We start from the raw sequence: 19,311 nt of genomic DNA on the forward strand, positions 1-19,311 counted from the left end.
TTGGAGCACCATCTCCGTGAATCCTCATCACCCGTGGTACCAGAAAAATCCTCTGGTAAGGTTCGTGCAACTCAACGAAGCACTCCCAGTTTGGCTACCATGAAGCTCGGGGACTGGTAACCCCGGCGGCGGGCGAAAACCCGGCGAACTTTGCACACACCTATTCACTCGATCCTGATTCACGCACCATTCACCCCTAACACATCCCGGCATCTACAAATCAACGCATTCGTCGACGACTGAATACGGCTCTCGCAAACACATTCAACCTACTAATCCTGTCGCTCGTGGAGAGCACCTGACTAAAGTCAAAGTCCCCCCCAGCCTGAACCACACCCAACCCGCCCAGATCTCGAAGATCATCATACAGCGGACACTCACAGAGAACATGTTTCCAGGTCTCCTGCCGAGAGCCACACCGGCATTCCGGACTGCCCGCCAAGTTCCGCCTATGCAAGAATGCATTCAGCGACCCATGGCCAGTCAAAAGGAACCCGGCACTAAGGTTAAAACCAAAGTCCGGTCGATCGACAGCAAACGAGACATCTGGAATGAACTCGTAAGTAGCCCGCCCATTCTCACTATTATCCCATCGGGCTTGCCAGTCCGACAGGACACATTCACGCAACATAGACTTCCATTCACTTGGCCCATAACTCTCCACGTTCCCTCCCGACATTTCACGAAACAGCCATTCATCCTGCAGCAATGGCAGCCCCTTCTTGAGCTTGTAGCTTACGGCTCTACGCCGTATCTCCAAGTCAAGGGGAACTGCTCCAAACAAAACTTGCAATGCCTCCGTAGAGACAGTGCGACACACAGGCATACACCCCAACAAAATCAACCTTTGCACACTTAAAATTTTCATTCTACCCCTAACGTCCAAGACTGCATCGTACCACGAAGGTGATCCGCTTGCTGCACAAGCAACAAACAGACCACCATATATGGTGCGAGCAGCTTTTCTGCTGAGGCCCCATTCACTTCTCAAAACTCGGCGCAATCGTCCAACCGTACCGACCAATCGGTCCTTCAGATTGGCAAGGTGTGGTGCGAAGCGCAACCGTTCTCCAACGGTCACGCCCAGGTACTTCACCTGTTTCGCATACCTTATGCTGGAGCCGTCGAGCCTGACCACGGGAGGCCTGGACAAGCTGCCTTTCAGCAGCATTGTCACAGTCTTATCCCTAGCCAAGCTGACACCCACACTGTCGCCCCACTGGCCAACAATGCGCAAGCACTCTGAGGCGCTTGCCTCAATCATAGAACGCGACTGGCCCTCAACCAAGATGAGCAAGTCGTCCGCATACGCACAACACTGCCACGCTTGCTCGAGCTGCCACAGCAGGGGATCCATCATGAGGTTCCATATAAATGGACCACAGATGGAACCCTGTGGGCAACCACGAGCCACATCCTTCCAAACAACCTCATTCACTCCCACCACACACGCATTTCGTCCCGAGAAATAGCTCTTCCAAAGAGCTACGTCCCGGCACCCACACTCGTTCAACCTCCGAATCACACTGGCCCAACTTAGGTAATCGAAAGCCCCCTTGAAATCCACAAACACACCGAGGACGTACTTGGAGTTGCTGGATCTCACCGAGTCCTTAACGCTCCTCCAAGCGTCCTCCGCACACCTCCCTTCACGGAAGCCAAACTGCCTATCAGACATCTGGCTCCCCACACACTCCTGCAGCCGTTCCACCAGCACTCTCTCCAGAACTTTTGCAAGAACTGGAACGAGACTGATGCCCCGAAAGGAACGCGGATTGCTCCGGTCCCTATCGAGTGACTTTAGGAGCACACTCACCCTCGTGCACTTCCATGCACTCGGAAAGGCCCCCTCACTCACACACTTGGAGTATAATTCATGCAAGTGATCTGGAATGGACTTCCAGACACTTTTACAAATTTCCCCCGTGAACCCATCCAGACCAGGCGCTTTCCCAGAGCGAAGCTTAGTGAAAGCCCACTGAAGCTCGCTCATCAGGAGGGGATCGGCATCACCCACTGCATCAGGCACTGAGTGCTGCCGATCCTCCCTAGGAAAGAATTCGGACAAAAGACATTCCACACAATCCTTCCAGGTTATAAGGTCACGACCTTCAACCCGTAGGGCACAAATATCCCTGGACCCCTCCTTCCCATTCTCCCGCAGAATCTTGTAAACACGACCCCAGGGATCGTGTTTATTTCGATCTACGAAAGAACGCCACTCATCATCTTTCACACGCAAAACCCTATGCTTGTACTCATGAACCCTAGTACTAAGCTGATCCCTAAGCTGGGCCACGCCGTCCGCATTAGTCCTTCTGGCCCTTTGGAATCTCTTCCTCAGAGACCGGAGAGACCGCTTCTCGGCTTGCAGTTCACGCGTCCACCACTTAACACGTTTACGAGTCACCTTACGGTGCCTCGCAAACATGGAATCATTCGCACTCGTAACCCACTCTGTCACACATGCAACCTGCTCATCCACATTCATAGCACAGAAGGTGCTAAACGGGACTTGCGTCGCCGCTTCTCTCACATAATGCCCATGAAGGGCCCAATTCGCACCACGATAGCACCACCCATTAAGCCTCTCATTCGGTTCCAGGGCCACGGCGCGGGTGACCACAATCTCAATCGGATTATGATCACTCACACCTTGACCCCCCAACACATTCCATTGAAAATCACACACTCTCATTGCTGCCTCATTCGCGAGAGTAACATCAATGTCACTCGCTCCGTTCGGACTGTTGAATGTGTACCACTCGCTAGGCTTGTTAACAACCTGTACATCCTGGGTGATCACCCATTCGGCCAGCGTCTCACCCCGGTCATAGTTCCGATGGCCAGGACCAAGCCTGGACATCTTACTGAACCATAAGGGGGATGACGCGTTCGCATCAAGGCCAAGAATGACAGGATTGCTACTCACCTGGAGTAGTACCGCATTCATGTACTGAAGGTACGGATCTAATGGCTCGGAAAACTTGCAATATACACTTACAACATACAACCTACCAAAAATCCCCTCTAAACCCACACATACACCCCAGTCAGTAGAGTTCACTAAAGTGCACTCTATGCCGGGGTCATTCACAACGACTGCGGCGCGGCCTCTGCTGTCAGGAAATACCCGCATATTTGCGGGCAAACCGCGCACACCGCCGTAGCGGTTGTACGGCTCCTGCAACAGCGCCACGACGCAGCCTCTTTCACACATCATCTGCCCCACATCGCACATAACAGCGTACGAACCCTGGCAATTAATTTGCAAGAGCCGAGACATGTTAGTGTCTTGCATTCACTCTCGCCAAAACTGCGCTATACACTGGGCAGGCCGCCGAGAGCATATTATGCCCCGACGGTAGCCCCTTAAAACGACAATTTCGGCAGTCCACCGGATTGGTGCACTTCGCCGCTACATGGCCCCCTTGTCCGCACTGGCGGCACACACTCACCTTCAGCCGGCACTCCTGGACCTTGTGGTCGAAGCCTACGCAGCGATGGCAGGCATACGTCCGGACCTGGGACCGGCAGCGGAAGCTAAACCACTTGATGTAGACACGGCCCGTATCTAAAGCGGCTAAAGCCTTCTCGCTGACCTCCAGAGTCACGTTCGTCGTGCCTCCATCAGCAGCGGTCCACGGCTTCGATGCAAAGTGCACCGACTTCTTGAAGTCAGCCACGGTCATCTCATCCTTCAGGTTGTTGGCGTAGAGCTCCTCCATGAAGTCCTCCGGGGTCAGCGCCGTGTCCACGTCGAAGACCGTCAGGCGAGGCTTGACGGCCTGGTTGCGCTCCACACTAAGTCCCACCTCGGCGAACTTCTTCGATGCTGCGACTTTGGAGGCCTCCGAAGCTGACGGCGTGCGGATGATAGCACCGCCACGCTTCAGCTCCCGGACCTCGTGCACACGAACTCCAAGTGCTGGTGCGACTTCCTTGCGCACCTTCTCGGCGATCTGGCTGCTGGAGAGCTCCGGGTCCGTTCCCTTTACCACACAGGACCAAGTCTCCCGCACCTTGGTACGGGGGACCGGAACTGGGGCTACGGGGGTGGCGGCTTGTCCAACGGCGTTGTGGCTCGGCGTCATCGGCGGCGGCATGGCTACTCGGGTCTCCAGCTCCGCAACCCGGAGCATCAGTGCCACCACCAGCTCGTCATAACGGCTCATCGTGGCCGACACTGACTGCAAGTTGCCGCTCAGCAACGCACCACGAACGGCACGCTGGGTTGCGGACAACTCAGCCAGGACAGCTCCTTGTCCAGCAGCAACGGCGGCGCGAGCAGTAGCGTGCTCGATGACAGGAACGGGGGCGACGGCAACGGGGGCGACGGCAACAGGCTCGGCGATGATGGCGGCGATGGTGGCGGCAGCGGGGGCGACGATGCTGGCTCCGTGGGCTTCCAGCCCAGCTCCATTCAGCCCTCCAGGGCACGAGACGGCCATCTCCGCGACGGCCTTCTTCGGCGAGCTCCGTTGATCCAGGCGCTTCGGCTCCACTTCCGACTCCATGTCGAAAGAAATCGAGCGCTCCCTCGACTTCCTTGCCTGACGGACGTCAACAGCGACGCTAGCAGCGCTAGCGACGCTCGCAACGCTCGCTACGCTCGAGCGACTGCCCGAGCGGCTGCGGCCTCCACGACCGCGCGGCATTTTAAAATTCGAATTCAAAACTTGAATTCAAATTTCGCGCGCACAAAAGTTCGGCAAAATTAGCACCAAAAGTTTGCTAAACGCGGCCACACAACACACAGCTGTTTCACTTCTTTTTGCCTATGTGGCAACTCCAACACACAGCTGTTCAATGTATATCTGCCGATATGGCAGCACCAAAAACAGCTGTTAAAAGCTGTTTTTTTAGTTTTCACCGCGTTGGCAACACCAAAACACAGCTGTTTTGCAAGCTTTTTACGTTTTTCGCGTAGTTGGCAGCACCAAAGCTTAAAGCTTTATTGTTTACTCCAAAACACGTGGCGAATTTTCACTTTGGAAAATCACTATTTTCCGCGGAAATCGGTTAGCTACAGCAACCGCACAAATCGCAACTTGTAGCACCGCACTTCGCACACAAAACGCACTTTAATTTGTTCAAAAGGGCAGCGTATTTCAGCTGATATTAATTTTTCAACCGGAGCGCACAGAAAACACGTCCGTTCGGTTCGGTAGATAGGGACAATCTCATGAATTGAATCATGCCCATCACTAATATGATGACGAGTCAAAGGGCTACCAGGCAAAAGTTATAACATCTCCAGCCGTCCGTGTATTACGGACTTATACTTTGATGAAAAAAATTTTTTTTTTTCATTTTATATATATGATATTTTAATATCATATTAATATTATCAATACACCAGAGACATTAATATTATTGTGTTAACATTTTGATATTCAAATCCATTCATAAATTTTTGTACTTGGAAAAATTTTTAATATTTTTAAAAAAGTTTAGATAGGGACAGTAGGAATCTCATGAATTGAATCATGCGCGTCACTAATCATGCGAATCACGCGCTCCGGGTCCGTTCCCTTCACCACGCAGGACCAAGTCTCCCGCACCTTGGAACTAGGGCTACGGGGGTGGCGGCTTGTCTAACGGTGTTGTGGCTCGGCGTCATCGGCGGCGGCATGGCGAGCCGGGTCTCCAGCTCCGCAACCCGGAGCATCAGGGCCACCACGAGCTCGTCGTATCGGCTCATCGTGGCCGACACTGCCTGCAGGTTGCCGCTCATCAGGGCATCTCGGACGACCCGCTGAGTGGCAGACAGCTCCGTGAGCACCGCTCCGTGTCCAGCAGCAACGGCTGCACGAGCTCCAAGCTTCTCCAGGGCAGCAGCAGGGACAGCAAACGATGCGGCAGCGGGGGCGACGGCGACGGGCTCGGCAATGATGGCGGCAGCGGGGGCGACGGTGTTGACTCCGTGGGCTTCCAGCCCAGCTCCATCCAGCCCTCCAGGGCACGAGAAGGCCATCTCCGCGACGGCCTTCTTCGGCGAGCTTCGCTGATCGATCCGCTTCGGCCCCAGTTCCGCTTCCAGGTCGAAAGAAATCGAGCGCTCCCTCGACTTCCTTGCTTGGCGGGCCTCGACTGCGACGCTGGCAGCGCTAGCGACGCTTACAGCGCTCGCGACACTCGAGCGACTGCTCGAGCGGCTGCGGCCTCCACGACCGCGCGGCATTTTTAAATCCGAATTCAAAAATTCAAATTCGAATTTCGCGCGCACAAAAGTTCGGCAAAATTAGCACAAAAAGTTTGCAACACGCGGCCACACCACACACAGCTGTTCGATGTCTTTTCGCCTATACGGCAACACCACACTCAGCTGCTTTAATGTTTTCTGCCGATATGGCAGCACTAAAAACAGCTGACAAAAAGCTCTTTTATTGTTTTGCGCAAAGTTAGCAGCACCAAAACACAGCTGTTCAATGTGTTTTCGCCTATATGGCAACACTAAAAACAGCTGTCAAAAGCTGTTTTATTGTTTTGCACTAAGTTTGCAGCACCAAAACACAGCTGTTTAAAGCTTTTTTATTGCGTTCAACGCGGATGGCAGCACCAAAGCTTAAAGCTTTATTGTTTACGCCAAAACACGTGGCGAATTTTCGCGACGGAAAAACACGATTTTCCACGAAAATCGGTTAGCTACAGCAACCGCACAAATCGCAACTTGTAGCACCGCACTTCGCACACAAAACGCACTTTAATTTGTTCAAAAGGGCAGCGTATTTCAGCTGATATTAATTTTTCAACCGGAGCGCACAGAAAACACGTCCGTTCGGTTCGGTAGATAGGGACAATCTCATGAATTGAATCATGCCCATCACTAATATGATGACGAGTCAAAGGGCTACCAGGCAAAAGTTATAACATCTCCAGCCGTCCGTGTATTACGGACTTATACTTTGATGAAAAAAATTTTTTTTTTTCATTTTATATATATGATATTTTAATATCATATTAATATTATCAATACACCAGAGACATTAATATTATTGTGTTAACATTTTGATATTCAAATCCATTCATAAATTTTTGTACTTGGAAAAATTTTTAATATTTTTAAAAAAGTTTAGATAGGGACAGTAGGAATCTCATGAATTGAATCATGCGCGTCACTAATCATGCGAATCACGCGCTCCGGGTCCGTTCCCTTCACCACGCAGGACCAAGTCTCCCGCACCTTGGAACTAGGGCTACGGGGGTGGCGGCTTGTCTAACGGTGTTGTGGCTCGGCGTCATCGGCGGCGGCATGGCGAGCCGGGTCTCCAGCTCCGCAACCCGGAGCATCAGGGCCACCACGAGCTCGTCGTATCGGCTCATCGTGGCCGACACTGCCTGCAGGTTGCCGCTCATCAGGGCATCTCGGACGACCCGCTGAGTGGCAGACAGCTCCGTGAGCACCGCTCCGTGTCCAGCAGCAACGGCTGCACGAGCTCCAAGCTTCTCCAGGGCAGCAGCAGGGACAGCAAACGATGCGGCAGCGGGGGCGACGGCGACGGGCTCGGCAATGATGGCGGCAGCGGGGGCGACGGTGTTGACTCCGTGGGCTTCCAGCCCAGCTCCATCCAGCCCTCCAGGGCACGAGAAGGCCATCTCCGCGACGGCCTTCTTCGGCGAGCTTCGCTGATCGATCCGCTTCGGCCCCAGTTCCGCTTCCAGGTCGAAAGAAATCGAGCGCTCCCTCGACTTCCTTGCTTGGCGGGCCTCGACTGCGACGCTGGCAGCGCTAGCGACGCTTACAGCGCTCGCGACACTCGAGCGACTGCTCGAGCGGCTGCGGCCTCCACGACCGCGCGGCATTTTTAAATCCGAATTCAAAAATTCAAATTCGAATTTCGCGCGCACAAAAGTTCGGCAAAATTAGCACAAAAAGTTTGCAACACGCGGCCACACCACACACAGCTGTTCGATGTCTTTTCGCCTATACGGCAACACCACACTCAGCTGCTTTAATGTTTTCTGCCGATATGGCAGCACTAAAAACAGCTGACAAAAAGCTCTTTTATTGTTTTGCGCAAAGTTAGCAGCACCAAAACACAGCTGTTCAATGTGTTTTCGCCTATATGGCAACACTAAAAACAGCTGTCAAAAGCTGTTTTATTGTTTTGCACTAAGTTTGCAGCACCAAAACACAGCTGTTTAAAGCTTTTTTATTGCGTTCAACGCGGATGGCAGCACCAAAGCTTAAAGCTTTATTGTTTACGCCAAAACACGTGGCGAATTTTCGCGACGGAAAAACACGATTTTCCACGAAAATCGGTTAGCTACAGCAACCGCACAAATCGCAACTTGTAGCACCGCACTTCGCACACAAAACGCACTTTAAATTGTCAAAATAGGCAGCGTATTTTAGCTGATATTAATTTTTTCTACGAAGCGGCCGAAAAACACGTCCGCTCTCTTCGGAAGATAGGGACATGAAAGTCTGATATGTTTAACGTGAGCACCTGCCATGTTGGCTTAATCTCACGGCCCCCTCGGGCGTGGGATATGAAACTATGCGTCAATCAGCGCCCCTTTGGAACCATGTTCCGCCGGATACCGAATGTAAGTCAATCTGTTCGGTCATGACTTAATCCTCGGTTAAGGATGGAGGCCTATCTAAACCTCTTCCGATCTTTGGGATCACGGCACCCGGTTGTATAACGCAACTCAACGTCGAGCCAGAGGCTCTACCCGCATTCGGGTGTTAAACCACAACCACCACGTAGCTCCCTAGGGGGCCTCACCATAGCCAGGACGGAACAAGTTCCGTGGGCTCCTGGCACCCGTGGTACCAGAAATTATCACAGCCTCCGGTCAGGCGCCGTGCCAACAAGGACACTACCGATTTTGACTCCAGAACAGTCACGGGTCGGTGGCCCTGGATAGTGCATAGCTGCTGGGAATAGATTATGAAGCGGCCGAAGCCAAGTCATAAGATGGTACAGTTTTATCCACCATGTTCATGGACATGGCTTTCTCACTGTTCGGAGGCGAGGACTATTCGTTCCTCTTCCGCAAACCGCGGCAATCGCTGCTGGTCAGTGACCAGACCGCTCGAAGACGGCCAGCTATGTTCCCAACAACCCCTAAGGGCTTGTGACAAGGCGGATTTGGAGCACCATCTCCGTGAATCCTCATCACCCGTGGTACCAGAAAAATCCTCTGGTCAGGTTCGTGCAACTCAACGAAGCACTCCCAGTTTGGCTACCATTTAGCTCGGGGACTGGTAACCCCGGCGGCGGGCGAAAACCCGGCGAACTTTACACACACCTATTCACTCGATCCTGATTCACGCACCATTCACCCCTAACACATCTCGGCATCCACAAATCAACGCATTCGTCGACGACTGAATACGGCTCTCGCAAACACATTCAACCTACTAATCCTGTCGCTCGTGGAGAGCACTTGACTAAAGTCAAAGTCCCCCCCAGCCTGAACCACACCCAACCCGCCCAGATCTCGAAGATCGTCATACAACGGACACTCACAGAGAACATGTTTCCAGGTCTCCTGCCGAGAGCCACACCGGCATTCCGGACTGCCCGCCAAGTTCCGCCTATGCAAGAATGCATTCAGCGACCCATGGCCAGTCAAAAGGAACCCGGCACTAAGGTTAAAACCAAAGTCCGGTCGATCGACAGCAAACGAGACATCTGGAATGAACTCGTAAGTAGCCCGCCCATTCTCACTATTATCCCATCGGGCTTGCCAGTCCGACAGGACACATTCACGCAACATAGACTTCCATTCACTTGGCCCATAACTCTCCACGTTCCCTCCCGACATTTCACGAAACAGCCATTCATCCTGCAGCAATGGCAGCCCCTTCTTGAGCTTGTAGCTTACGGCTCTACGCCGTATCTCCAAGTCAAGGGGAACTGCTCCAAACAACACTTGCAATGCCTCCGTAGAGACAGTGCGACACACAGGCATACACCCCAACAAAATCAATCTCTGCACACTTAAAATTTTCATTCTACCCCTAACGTCCAAGACTGCATCGTACCATGATGGTGATCCGCTTGCTGCACAAGCAACAAAAAGACCACCATATATGGTGCGAGCAGCTTTTCTGCTGAGGCCCCATTCACTTTTCAAAACTCGGCGCAATCGTCCAACCGTACCGACCAATCGGTCCTTCAGATTGGCAAGGTGTGGTGCGAAGCGCAACCGTTCTCCAACGGTTACGCCCAGGTACTTCACCTGTTTCGCATACCTAATGCTGGAGCCGTCGAGCCTGACAACGGGGGACCTGAACAAGCTGCCTTTCAGCAGCATTGTCACAGTCTTATCCCTTGCGAAACTGACACCCACACTGTCGCCCCACTGGCCAACAATGCGCAAGCACTCTGAAGCGCTTGCCTCAATCATGGAACGCGACTGGCCCTCAACCAAGATGAGCAAGTCGTCCGCATACGCACAACACTGCCACGCTTGCTCGAGCTGCCACAGTAGGGGATCCATCATGAGGTTCCATATAAATGGACCACAGATTGAGCCCTGTGGGCAACCACGAGCCACATCCTTCCAAACAACCTCATACACTCCCACCACACATGCATTTCGTCCCGAGAAATAGCTCTTCCAAAGAGCTACGTCCCGGCACCCACACTCGTTCAACCTCTGAATCACACTAGCCCAACTTAGGTAATCAAAAGCCCCCTTAAAATCCACAAACACACCGAGAACGTACTTGGAGTTGCTGGATCTCACCGAGTCCTTAACGCTCCTCCAAGCGTCCTCCGCACACCTCCCTTCACGGAAGCCAAACTGCCTATCAGACATCTGGCTCCCCACACTCTCCTGCAGCCGTTCCACCAGCACTCTCTCCAGAACTTTTGCAAGAACTGGAACGAGACTGATGCCCCGAAAGGAACGCGGATTGCTCCGGTCCCTATCGAGTGACTTTAGGAGCACACTCACCCTCGTGCACTTCCATGCACTCGGAAAGGCCCCCTCACTCACACACTTGGAGTATAATTCGTACAAGTGATCCGGAATGGACTTCCAGACACTTTTACAAATTTCCCCCGTGAACCCATCCAGACCAGGCGCTTTCCCAGAGCGAAGCTTAGTGAAAGCCCACTGAAGCTCGCTCATCAGGAGGGGATCAGCATCACCCACTGCATCAGGCACTGAATGCTGCCGATCCTCCCTAGGAAAGAATTCGGACAAAAGACATTCCACACAATCCTTCCAGGTTATAAGGTCTCGACCTTCAACCCGTAGGGCACAAATATCCCTGGACCCCTCCTTCCCATTCTCCCGCAGAATCTTGTAAACACGACCCCAGGGATCGTGTTTATTTCGATCTACGAAAGAACGCCACTCGTCATCTTTCACTCGCAAAACCCTATGCTTGTACTCATGAACCCTAGTACCAAGCTGATCCCTAAGCTGGGCCACGCCGTCCGCATTAGTCCTTCTGGCCCTTTGGAATCTCTTCCTCAGAGACCGGAGAGACCGCTTCTCGGCTTGCAGTTCACGCGTCCACCACTTAACACGTTTACGAGTCACCTTACGGTGCCTCGCAAACATGGAATCATTCGCACTTGTAACCCACTCTGTCACACATGCAACCTGCTCATCCACATTCATAGCACAGAAGGTGCTAAACGGGACTTGCGTCGCCGCTTCTCTCACATAATGCCCATGAAGGGCCCAATTCGCACCACGATAGCACCACCCATTAAGCGTCTCATTCGGTTCCAGGGCCACGGCGCGGGTGACCACAATCTCAATCGGATTATGATCACTCACACCTTGACCCCCCAACACATTCCATTGAAAATCACACACTCTCATTGCTGCCTCATTCGCGAGAGTAACATCAATGTCACTCGCTCCGTTCGGACTGTTGAATGTGTACCACTCGCTAGGCTTGTTAACAACCTGTACATCCTGGGTGATCACCCATTCGGCCAGCGTCTCACCCCGGTCATAGTTCCGATGGCCAGGACCAAGCCTGGACATCTTACTGAACCATAAGGGGGATGACGCGTTCGCATCAAGGCCAAGAATGACAGGATTGCTACTCACCTGGAGTAGTACCGCATTCATGTACTGAAGGTACGGATCTAATGGCTCGGAAAACTTGCAATATACACTTACAACATACAACCTACCAAAAATCCCCTCTAAACCCACACATACACCCCAGTCAGTAGAGTTCACTAAAGTGCACTCTATGCCTGTCAGGAAATACCCGCATATTTGCGGGCGCACACCGCCGTAGCAGTTGTACGGCTCCTGCAACAGCGCCACGACGCAGCCTCTTTCACACATCATCTGCCCCACATCGCACATAACAGCGTACGAACCCTGGCAATTAATTTGCAAGAGCCGAGACATGTTAGTGTCTTGCATTCACACGTGCCAAGACTGCGCTATAAACTGGGCAAGCCGCCGAGAGCATATTATGCCCCGACGGTAGCCCCTTGAAGCGACAATTTCGGCAGTCCACCGGATTGGTGCACTTCGCCGCTACATGGCCCCCTTGTCCGCACTGGCGGCACACACTCACCTTCAAGCGGCACTCCTGGACCTTGTGGTCGAAGCCTACGCAGCGATGGCAGGCATACGTCCGGACCTGGGACCGGCAGCGGAAGCTGAACCACTTTATGTAGACACGGCCCGTGTCTAAAGCGGCCAGAGCCTTCTCGCTGACCTCCAGAGTCACGTTCGTAGTGCCTCCCACAGCTGCGGTCCAGGGCTTCGATGCAAAGTGCACCGACTTCTTGAAGTCAGCCATGGTCATCTCCTCCTGTAGGTTGTTCGTCCACAACTCCTGCATGAAGTCCTCCGGTGTCAGCGCCGTGTCCACGTCGAAGACCGTCAGGCGGGGCTTGACGGCCTGGTTGCGCTCCACACTAAGTCCCACCTCGGCGAACTTCTTTGATGCTGCGACTTTGGAGGCCTCCGAAGCTGACGGCGTGCGGATGATGGCTCCGCCACGCTTGAGCTCCCGAACCTCGTGCACCCGGACTCCAAGGGCTGGTGCGACCTCCTTGCGCACCTTCTCCGCAATCTGGCTGCTGGAGAGTTCCGGATCGGTCCCTTTCACCACGCAGGACCAAGTCTCTCGCACCTTAGTGCGGGGGACTGGGACTGGGGCTACGGGGACGGCGGCCTGTCCAGCGGCGTTGGGGCGCATCGTCGACGTCATCGGCGGCGGCATGGCGAGCTTGGTCTCCAGCTCCGCAACCCGGAGCATGAGGGCCACTACCAGCTCATCGGACCGGCTCATGGTGGCCGACACTGCCTGCAGGTTGCCGCTCAGCAACGCACCGCGAACGGCACGCTGGGTTGCGGACAACTCAGCCAAGACAGCTCCTTGTCCAGCAGCAACGGCGGCGCGAGCAGAGGCATGCTCGAGGACAGCAACGGGGGCGACGGCAACGGGGGCGACGGTGACGGGCTCGGCGATGATGGCGGCGATGGTGGCGGCAGCGGGGCGACGGTTTTGGCTCCATGGGCTTCCAGCCCAGCTCCATTCAGCCCTCCAGGGCACGAGAAGGCCATCTCCGAACCGTTGTTCTTCTTCGGCGAGCTCCGCTGGTCCATCCTCTTCGGCTCCAGTTCCGCCTCCAGGTCAAAGGAAATCGAACGCTCCCTTGACTTCCGGGCTTGACGGACTTCGACCGCGACGCTGGCAGCACTAGCGACGCTAGCAGCGCTCGCTATGCTCGAGCGACTGCCCGAGCGGCTGCGGCAACCACGACCGCGCGGCATTTTCGAATTTAAATTCGAAAACTCGAATTCTCCGCGCCACAAAATGTACCAAATTTAGCACAAAAGGGTTAACTAAATACGGCCACACTCCACTCAGCTGTTCCACTGTTTTATGCCTATATGGCAGCACCACACACAGCTGCTTAAGGTTTTTATGCCGATATGGCAGCACCAAAAACAGCTGATAGAAAGCTGTTTTTATAGTTTTCACCGATATGGCAGCACCAAAGCTTAAAGCTTTATTGTTTATGCCGAAACCACGTGGCGAATTTTCGCGACGGAAAAACGCAATTTTCCACGAAAATCGCTTAGCTACAGCAACCGCACAAATCGCAACTTGTAGCACCGCACTTCGCACACAAAACGCACTTTAATTTGTTCAAAAGGGCAGCGTATTTCAGCTGATATTAATTTTTCAACCGGAGCGCACAGAAAACACGTCCGTTCGGTTCGGTAGATAGGGACAGTCGGAAGATAGGGACAGGTGTATGTCTCGGATCTCTCCGATCTTGTTTAACGTGGCGTGTTCCACACTGAAGGGATTACAACCACGGCACTCGAATATACCTACGAGTAGGCATATAGTGCATGGGCACGGATGGTACGCCTGCCAACGCCCCGGAATAGAAGCTATAGCAAATACATAGCAACTAGCCCGGTACCAATTTAAGTATCTGCGAGTCGGACAGAATACTTCCCCTTGGTGAGGAGCGAAGTGTATCTATCACCTCTACTGATCTATGGGTCACAGCGCCCGAGTTGTATAACGCAACTCCACGTCGAGTCCGAGGACTCTACCCGCGATTTGGGTATCAACCACAGCCACCACGATACTCCCACAAGGGGGCCTACCTCAAATGGTAGTGCTTGGACACTATCCAACCCGTGGTACCGAAGTATGTGGGCTCGGTGACCCACCCCTTTAGCTCCGACAAGCTCGGATGGGGAACCTTGCCATATTAGTCGCCTCCTACGACAAGCTATGGGGAGCTGTGGCAGTATTCTACGCCGCTACCACACGGCGAGAAAAATGGGCTACTGCAAGCCCCTCCTCCTCCGAAACACCTCCTCAGCAAACTCCGTGAGTCTTCTGGTCCTGTCGCCGCTCTCCAAAATCCTTCCAAATGTCCAGGTTCCGCCAACGTGCTGCAAACCGAGTCCATCGAGGTCTCGCAAGTCTGCATAAAGGGGGCAAGCACATAAAATGTGTTCCCAGTCCTCATTAGGATCGCCACATGAGCATGCAGCAGTATCGCTAAGGGCTCTTCTATGCAGAAATGCATTGAACGACCCGTGCCCTGTCAACAAGAATCCCGCGCGCATGGAGAACCCGAAATCCGGATTCCGATAGACGAACCCTGCATCTGGGATGAACTTGTGAGTCACCCGACCAGGCGAATCACCATCATCCCATCTGCTCTGCCAGTCCGACAGAAGGCATTCGTCTACCCGCGAGACTCGTTGCGTCCAGCTCAGACCTGAAAGGTCCTCGCCATAGAGCCAGTCGTCCCCCTCCAACGGGTATCCACGCTTCAACTTGTACTTGACGGCTATTTTCATAGCAGCCAAGTCAAGAGGCGGGGCTCCAGCAAGCACCTGCAGTGCCAGGGTTGACACTGTACGGCATACCGGGAGGCATCCTAAAAGGATCAGCCTCTGGCAGGCAAGAAGTCGCCTCCTAGCTACAACTTGCCTCGTCGTCACGACATACCACACCGAGGCACCAAATAGTGCACAAGGCACCATGAGTCCGGCATAAATGGTCCGCCTGGCCCGAGGACTGAATCCCCAGTCGACTCGCAGCACACGCGCCAATGCTTGTACGACTCCGGTCATTCGCTGGCGCAGCGATGCGATGTGCATGAAGAAGTTCATGCGCTCGCTGACCGTGATGCCAAGGTACCGGCAGCTGCGAACATATGGGAGATTTGCTCCGGCAGTTCTCACCAACGGGGTGCGCGCGAGGGCACCCTTCAGCAGCATAATCACCGTCTTGCTGGTGGAAATGGTAACACCGATTTCCGTACCCCACGCTTCAACGATGGACATCAGTTGCGCTCCTTTATCCTCCAGCACGGCTCGGGAGTTGCCTTCGACAAGAAGGAGCAGGTCATCCGCATACGCGCTAAAAGCGCAGTATGGCTGGAGGCGCCGCAGCAGGACGTCCATCAGCAGATCCCAAATGAATGGGCCACTAATGGATCCCTGAGGGCAGCCTCTAGTTACTGGAACACTCACAGTTCCAGAACTGCTTCGGATCTCTGCTCTTCTGTCTGAGAAGAAGCTCTGCTTCTGCCACAAGCTCAACTCCACAAGCTCAACTCGCGGCATCCCAAGTCGGCGAGCCGGCGCAGTGCAGCACTCCATTCGACATTGTCGAACGCACCCTTGAAGTCGACGAAGATGCCGAGCACGTATCGTGCCGGGCTGGCAGCGACACTGCTCTTAACGTGCCTCCAAGCGTCGTCCACACATCGTCCTTGGCGGAATCCGAACTGCCATCTGCATCCTTCCGGAAAAACTTCTCTCACACGATCAACCATGATGGCCTCAAGCACCTTGCCAAATACTGGCAACAGGCATATCCCACGGTACGACGAGGGTTCGCACCTATCCTTGTCGGGCCCCTTGAGTAGCGCCACTACACGTGGGCACTTCCACTCTCGGGGAAAGTAACCCGACTGGATGCAACGGGAATAAAGCGCCGTCAGATACTGAGGTATGGCGCGCCACACTGCTTTGCAGATAGTGCCATTGATGCCGTCCATGCCGGGAGAGCGACGGCTCTTCAACCTGGCGACACAAGCATCAACCTGTACTTCCTCGAGGGCCGGTGGGACCTCCTCCGCTCCGGCAATCGGTGCATCGGACTCCGCAACTGGGAAGAAGTTACGGAGGAGCACTCGCGCACAGTCACCCCAATCGGTGACCAGCTCGCCATCAACGCGGAGGCACCCAATCTCCGTGCACTTTCTGCGTCCCCGGCAGATCTTGTAGACGCGCCCCCAGGGATCGTGTGCGTTTTCTCCCACGAAGCGTCTCCAGCTGTCCTCCTTCGCCCTTAGGATGAGCTTCTTGTAGTCGTCTGAGGCTTGCCTCAGCGCGACCACAATCAGCTCAGCCGCATCGCCGTCTCCTCGACGGCGAGCGTTTTGAAGCCGGCGGCGAAGTCTCCTCACTTCGCGTTTCGCCGTGTTCAGGTTGGCGGTCCACCAACCTGGCTTCCTTCTCCTAGGCGATCTCGGCGTCCTCCTTCCCATCGCAAGGTCACACGCATAGTGGACCATGCAGCGCAGGGTCGAAACTTGTTGATCCAGCGACGACTGTGAGAAGTCTTCCGGAATATCGGCTGCCCGACTCACCATCTCCTGTTCGAACAACTGCCAGCGAGCATTGGAGATGTTCCTGGACGGCACAGGAGCTAGGCTCTCAACTGCGCGCGTAGTCGTTGGAGTAACCACAACAGTGATAATGTTATGGTCACTCAACTCCCACTCGTCCACTCTCCACTCGAATGTGGCCCACATCGATGCTGCGTCGTTGGCAATTGTCACGTCGATATCGCTACGCGCACGGTAGGTATCGAACGTGAACACCGGGCTGGGCTGGTTGAGAGCAACGGCTCCATTCTCCAGCATCCACTCAGACAGCAGCTCACCCCGGTTGTAGTTAGCGTGTCCCTCGGGGTTCCGAGGGAGTTTGCTAAACCACATGGGGGATGCTGCATTCGCGTCGAGTCCCAGGATTGCGGGGGTTCTGCTGGCCTGCAGCAGGACCGCATCCATGTACCTGAGGTACGGCTCTAGCTCGGTGTCGAACTGGCAGTATGCGGAGCAAAGGAAGATTGAGCCAAAACTCCCTTTAACACTCACGCATACGCCGTAGTCGGTGGTAAGTGGCTCCATCGGCATGCAGATGACATCCTGGTGATCCACGAGGATGGCTGCCTTTTGTCTCCGGTCGGTGTATATTCGCATTCCTTCAGGCAGCACATCACTCGTCCCGCTACCAACGTATGGCTCCTGCAGCAGTGCAAACAGACATCCGGACTCCCTCAGGCGGACTGCGAGCTCAAGAGTCGCAGCCCGACCTCGACCACAGTTTGCTTGGATGAACCTAAACATTAATGTCTAGAGTTCACCCTCGCTAGCACCGCCGCATACACCGGACAGCTCGGGGACAGCATGCTGTGCCCCGAGGGATGCCCGTAGAATCGGCAATTCCGGCAGTCCACCGGATTGGTGCAACTGCGCGCACTGTGGCCGGACTGTCCGCATTGCCTGCAGACATTGTCCTTCTGCTTGCACTCTGCCACCTTGTGGTTGAAGCCAACACACCTGTGGCACGCGTACGTTCGCACAAGGGCCCTGCATCGGTAGGAGAACCACTTGACGTAGATCCGCCCACCTTCAAGCAGATCCAGCACCTTGGGTTCGCACTCCAACGTGACATTCACCGTGGCTCCGTCGGCAACCGTCCAAGGCTTAGTGTCCAGGTGGACAGCCTTGCGGAACTCCGCCTCCGGGATGTGTTCACGGAGGTTGTTGGCATACAACTCCGCCATAAACTCCTCCGGAGCGATCTGGGTAGCAACATCCTGGACTACCAGTTTGGGCCGTTGCGCAGCGTTCGGCTTGACCTCAAGGCCAATCTCGCCGAACTTCTTGCTGGCAACAACCCTCCTAATCTCTCCTGACGAGGGGGTGCGGATAATGGCACCGCCACGCGCAAGCCCTCTCACCTCGTGCAGGCGAACTCCCAGCGAAGGGGCAATCTCCCGGCGCACCTTTTCGGCAACCTCTTTACCCGAAAGTTTCGGGTCCTTGCTCATCACCACGGCCGACCACGTATCGCGTGGTTTTCGCGGCGCGGGCACGGGAGCTACGGAAGGTGCCGGCAGGCTGGGATATGCGGATGCATACCCAACGGGTGGCCGTGAGACCACAGCTTGCGGCACCGATGGCATCTGAACCGGCGGCGGTGGCAGCGGCATCGCCGCTCGCAGTTTGCTGGATTCCTCCAACACTGCGTTGCGCACCATGAGCGCCTGGACGATCCCGTCATACCGGCTGATGCATCTCATCAGCGCAGTAGCCTGCTGGGGGTTCATAAGCGACTCCACCACCAGGGAAACAAACGTCTCCTTGATGCTGGCCGCTTCTTCCATTACACCGTCAGCTCCATTCTTGATGATGCAGTCGAGACTGCGCATCGAGACGGCAGATCGCTCCGGGACGGCAGCGGGGGCACCAGCGGCGACAGCGGCGGCTGCCTCAGCAGCATCAGCAACAACTCCAGCAGCAACAACAGCGGGGGCAGCAAAGGTAGCGGCGGAGGCATCAGCAGCAGAGGCAACTGGGATCACCGGCGTCTCCAACGAGGAGAGCGCCAATTCCTCCAACACCCCGACTGGCTCCGGTCTTTCCGCTCCAGTAGCGGCCAATAACTTGGCCTGCGTTGGCGCCGAGAGGCTCGTCGCCTTGGACTTGCGTCCTCGGCGGCGTCCCCTAGCAGCACCAATCGCACTACTCGCGCGACTGCTTGCCCGGCTGCTTGCGGAGAGCTCACTCTCCGACAATGCGCTCA

At 54.6% G+C, this 19,311-nt stretch overlaps 1 protein-coding gene across 1 annotated transcript; it reads right to left on the reverse strand.

Moving 5' to 3' along the window:
• Positions 1-13,269: 13,269 nt before the first annotated feature.
• Positions 13,270-13,725, reverse strand: LOC123257777 (formin-like). The gene has a single exon (XM_044717772.1). It carries the CDS (start codon positions 13,723-13,725, stop codon positions 13,270-13,272), a length of 456 nt encoding a protein of 151 aa, XP_044573707.1.
• Between the last annotated feature and the right edge of the window lie 5,586 nt (positions 13,726-19,311).

The sequence above is a fragment of the Drosophila ananassae genome (genome assembly GCF_017639315.1).
Source record: "Drosophila ananassae strain 14024-0371.13 chromosome 4 unlocalized genomic scaffold, ASM1763931v2 tig00000061, whole genome shotgun sequence".
NCBI classification, from domain to species: Eukaryota; Metazoa; Arthropoda; class Insecta; order Diptera; family Drosophilidae; genus Drosophila; species Drosophila ananassae.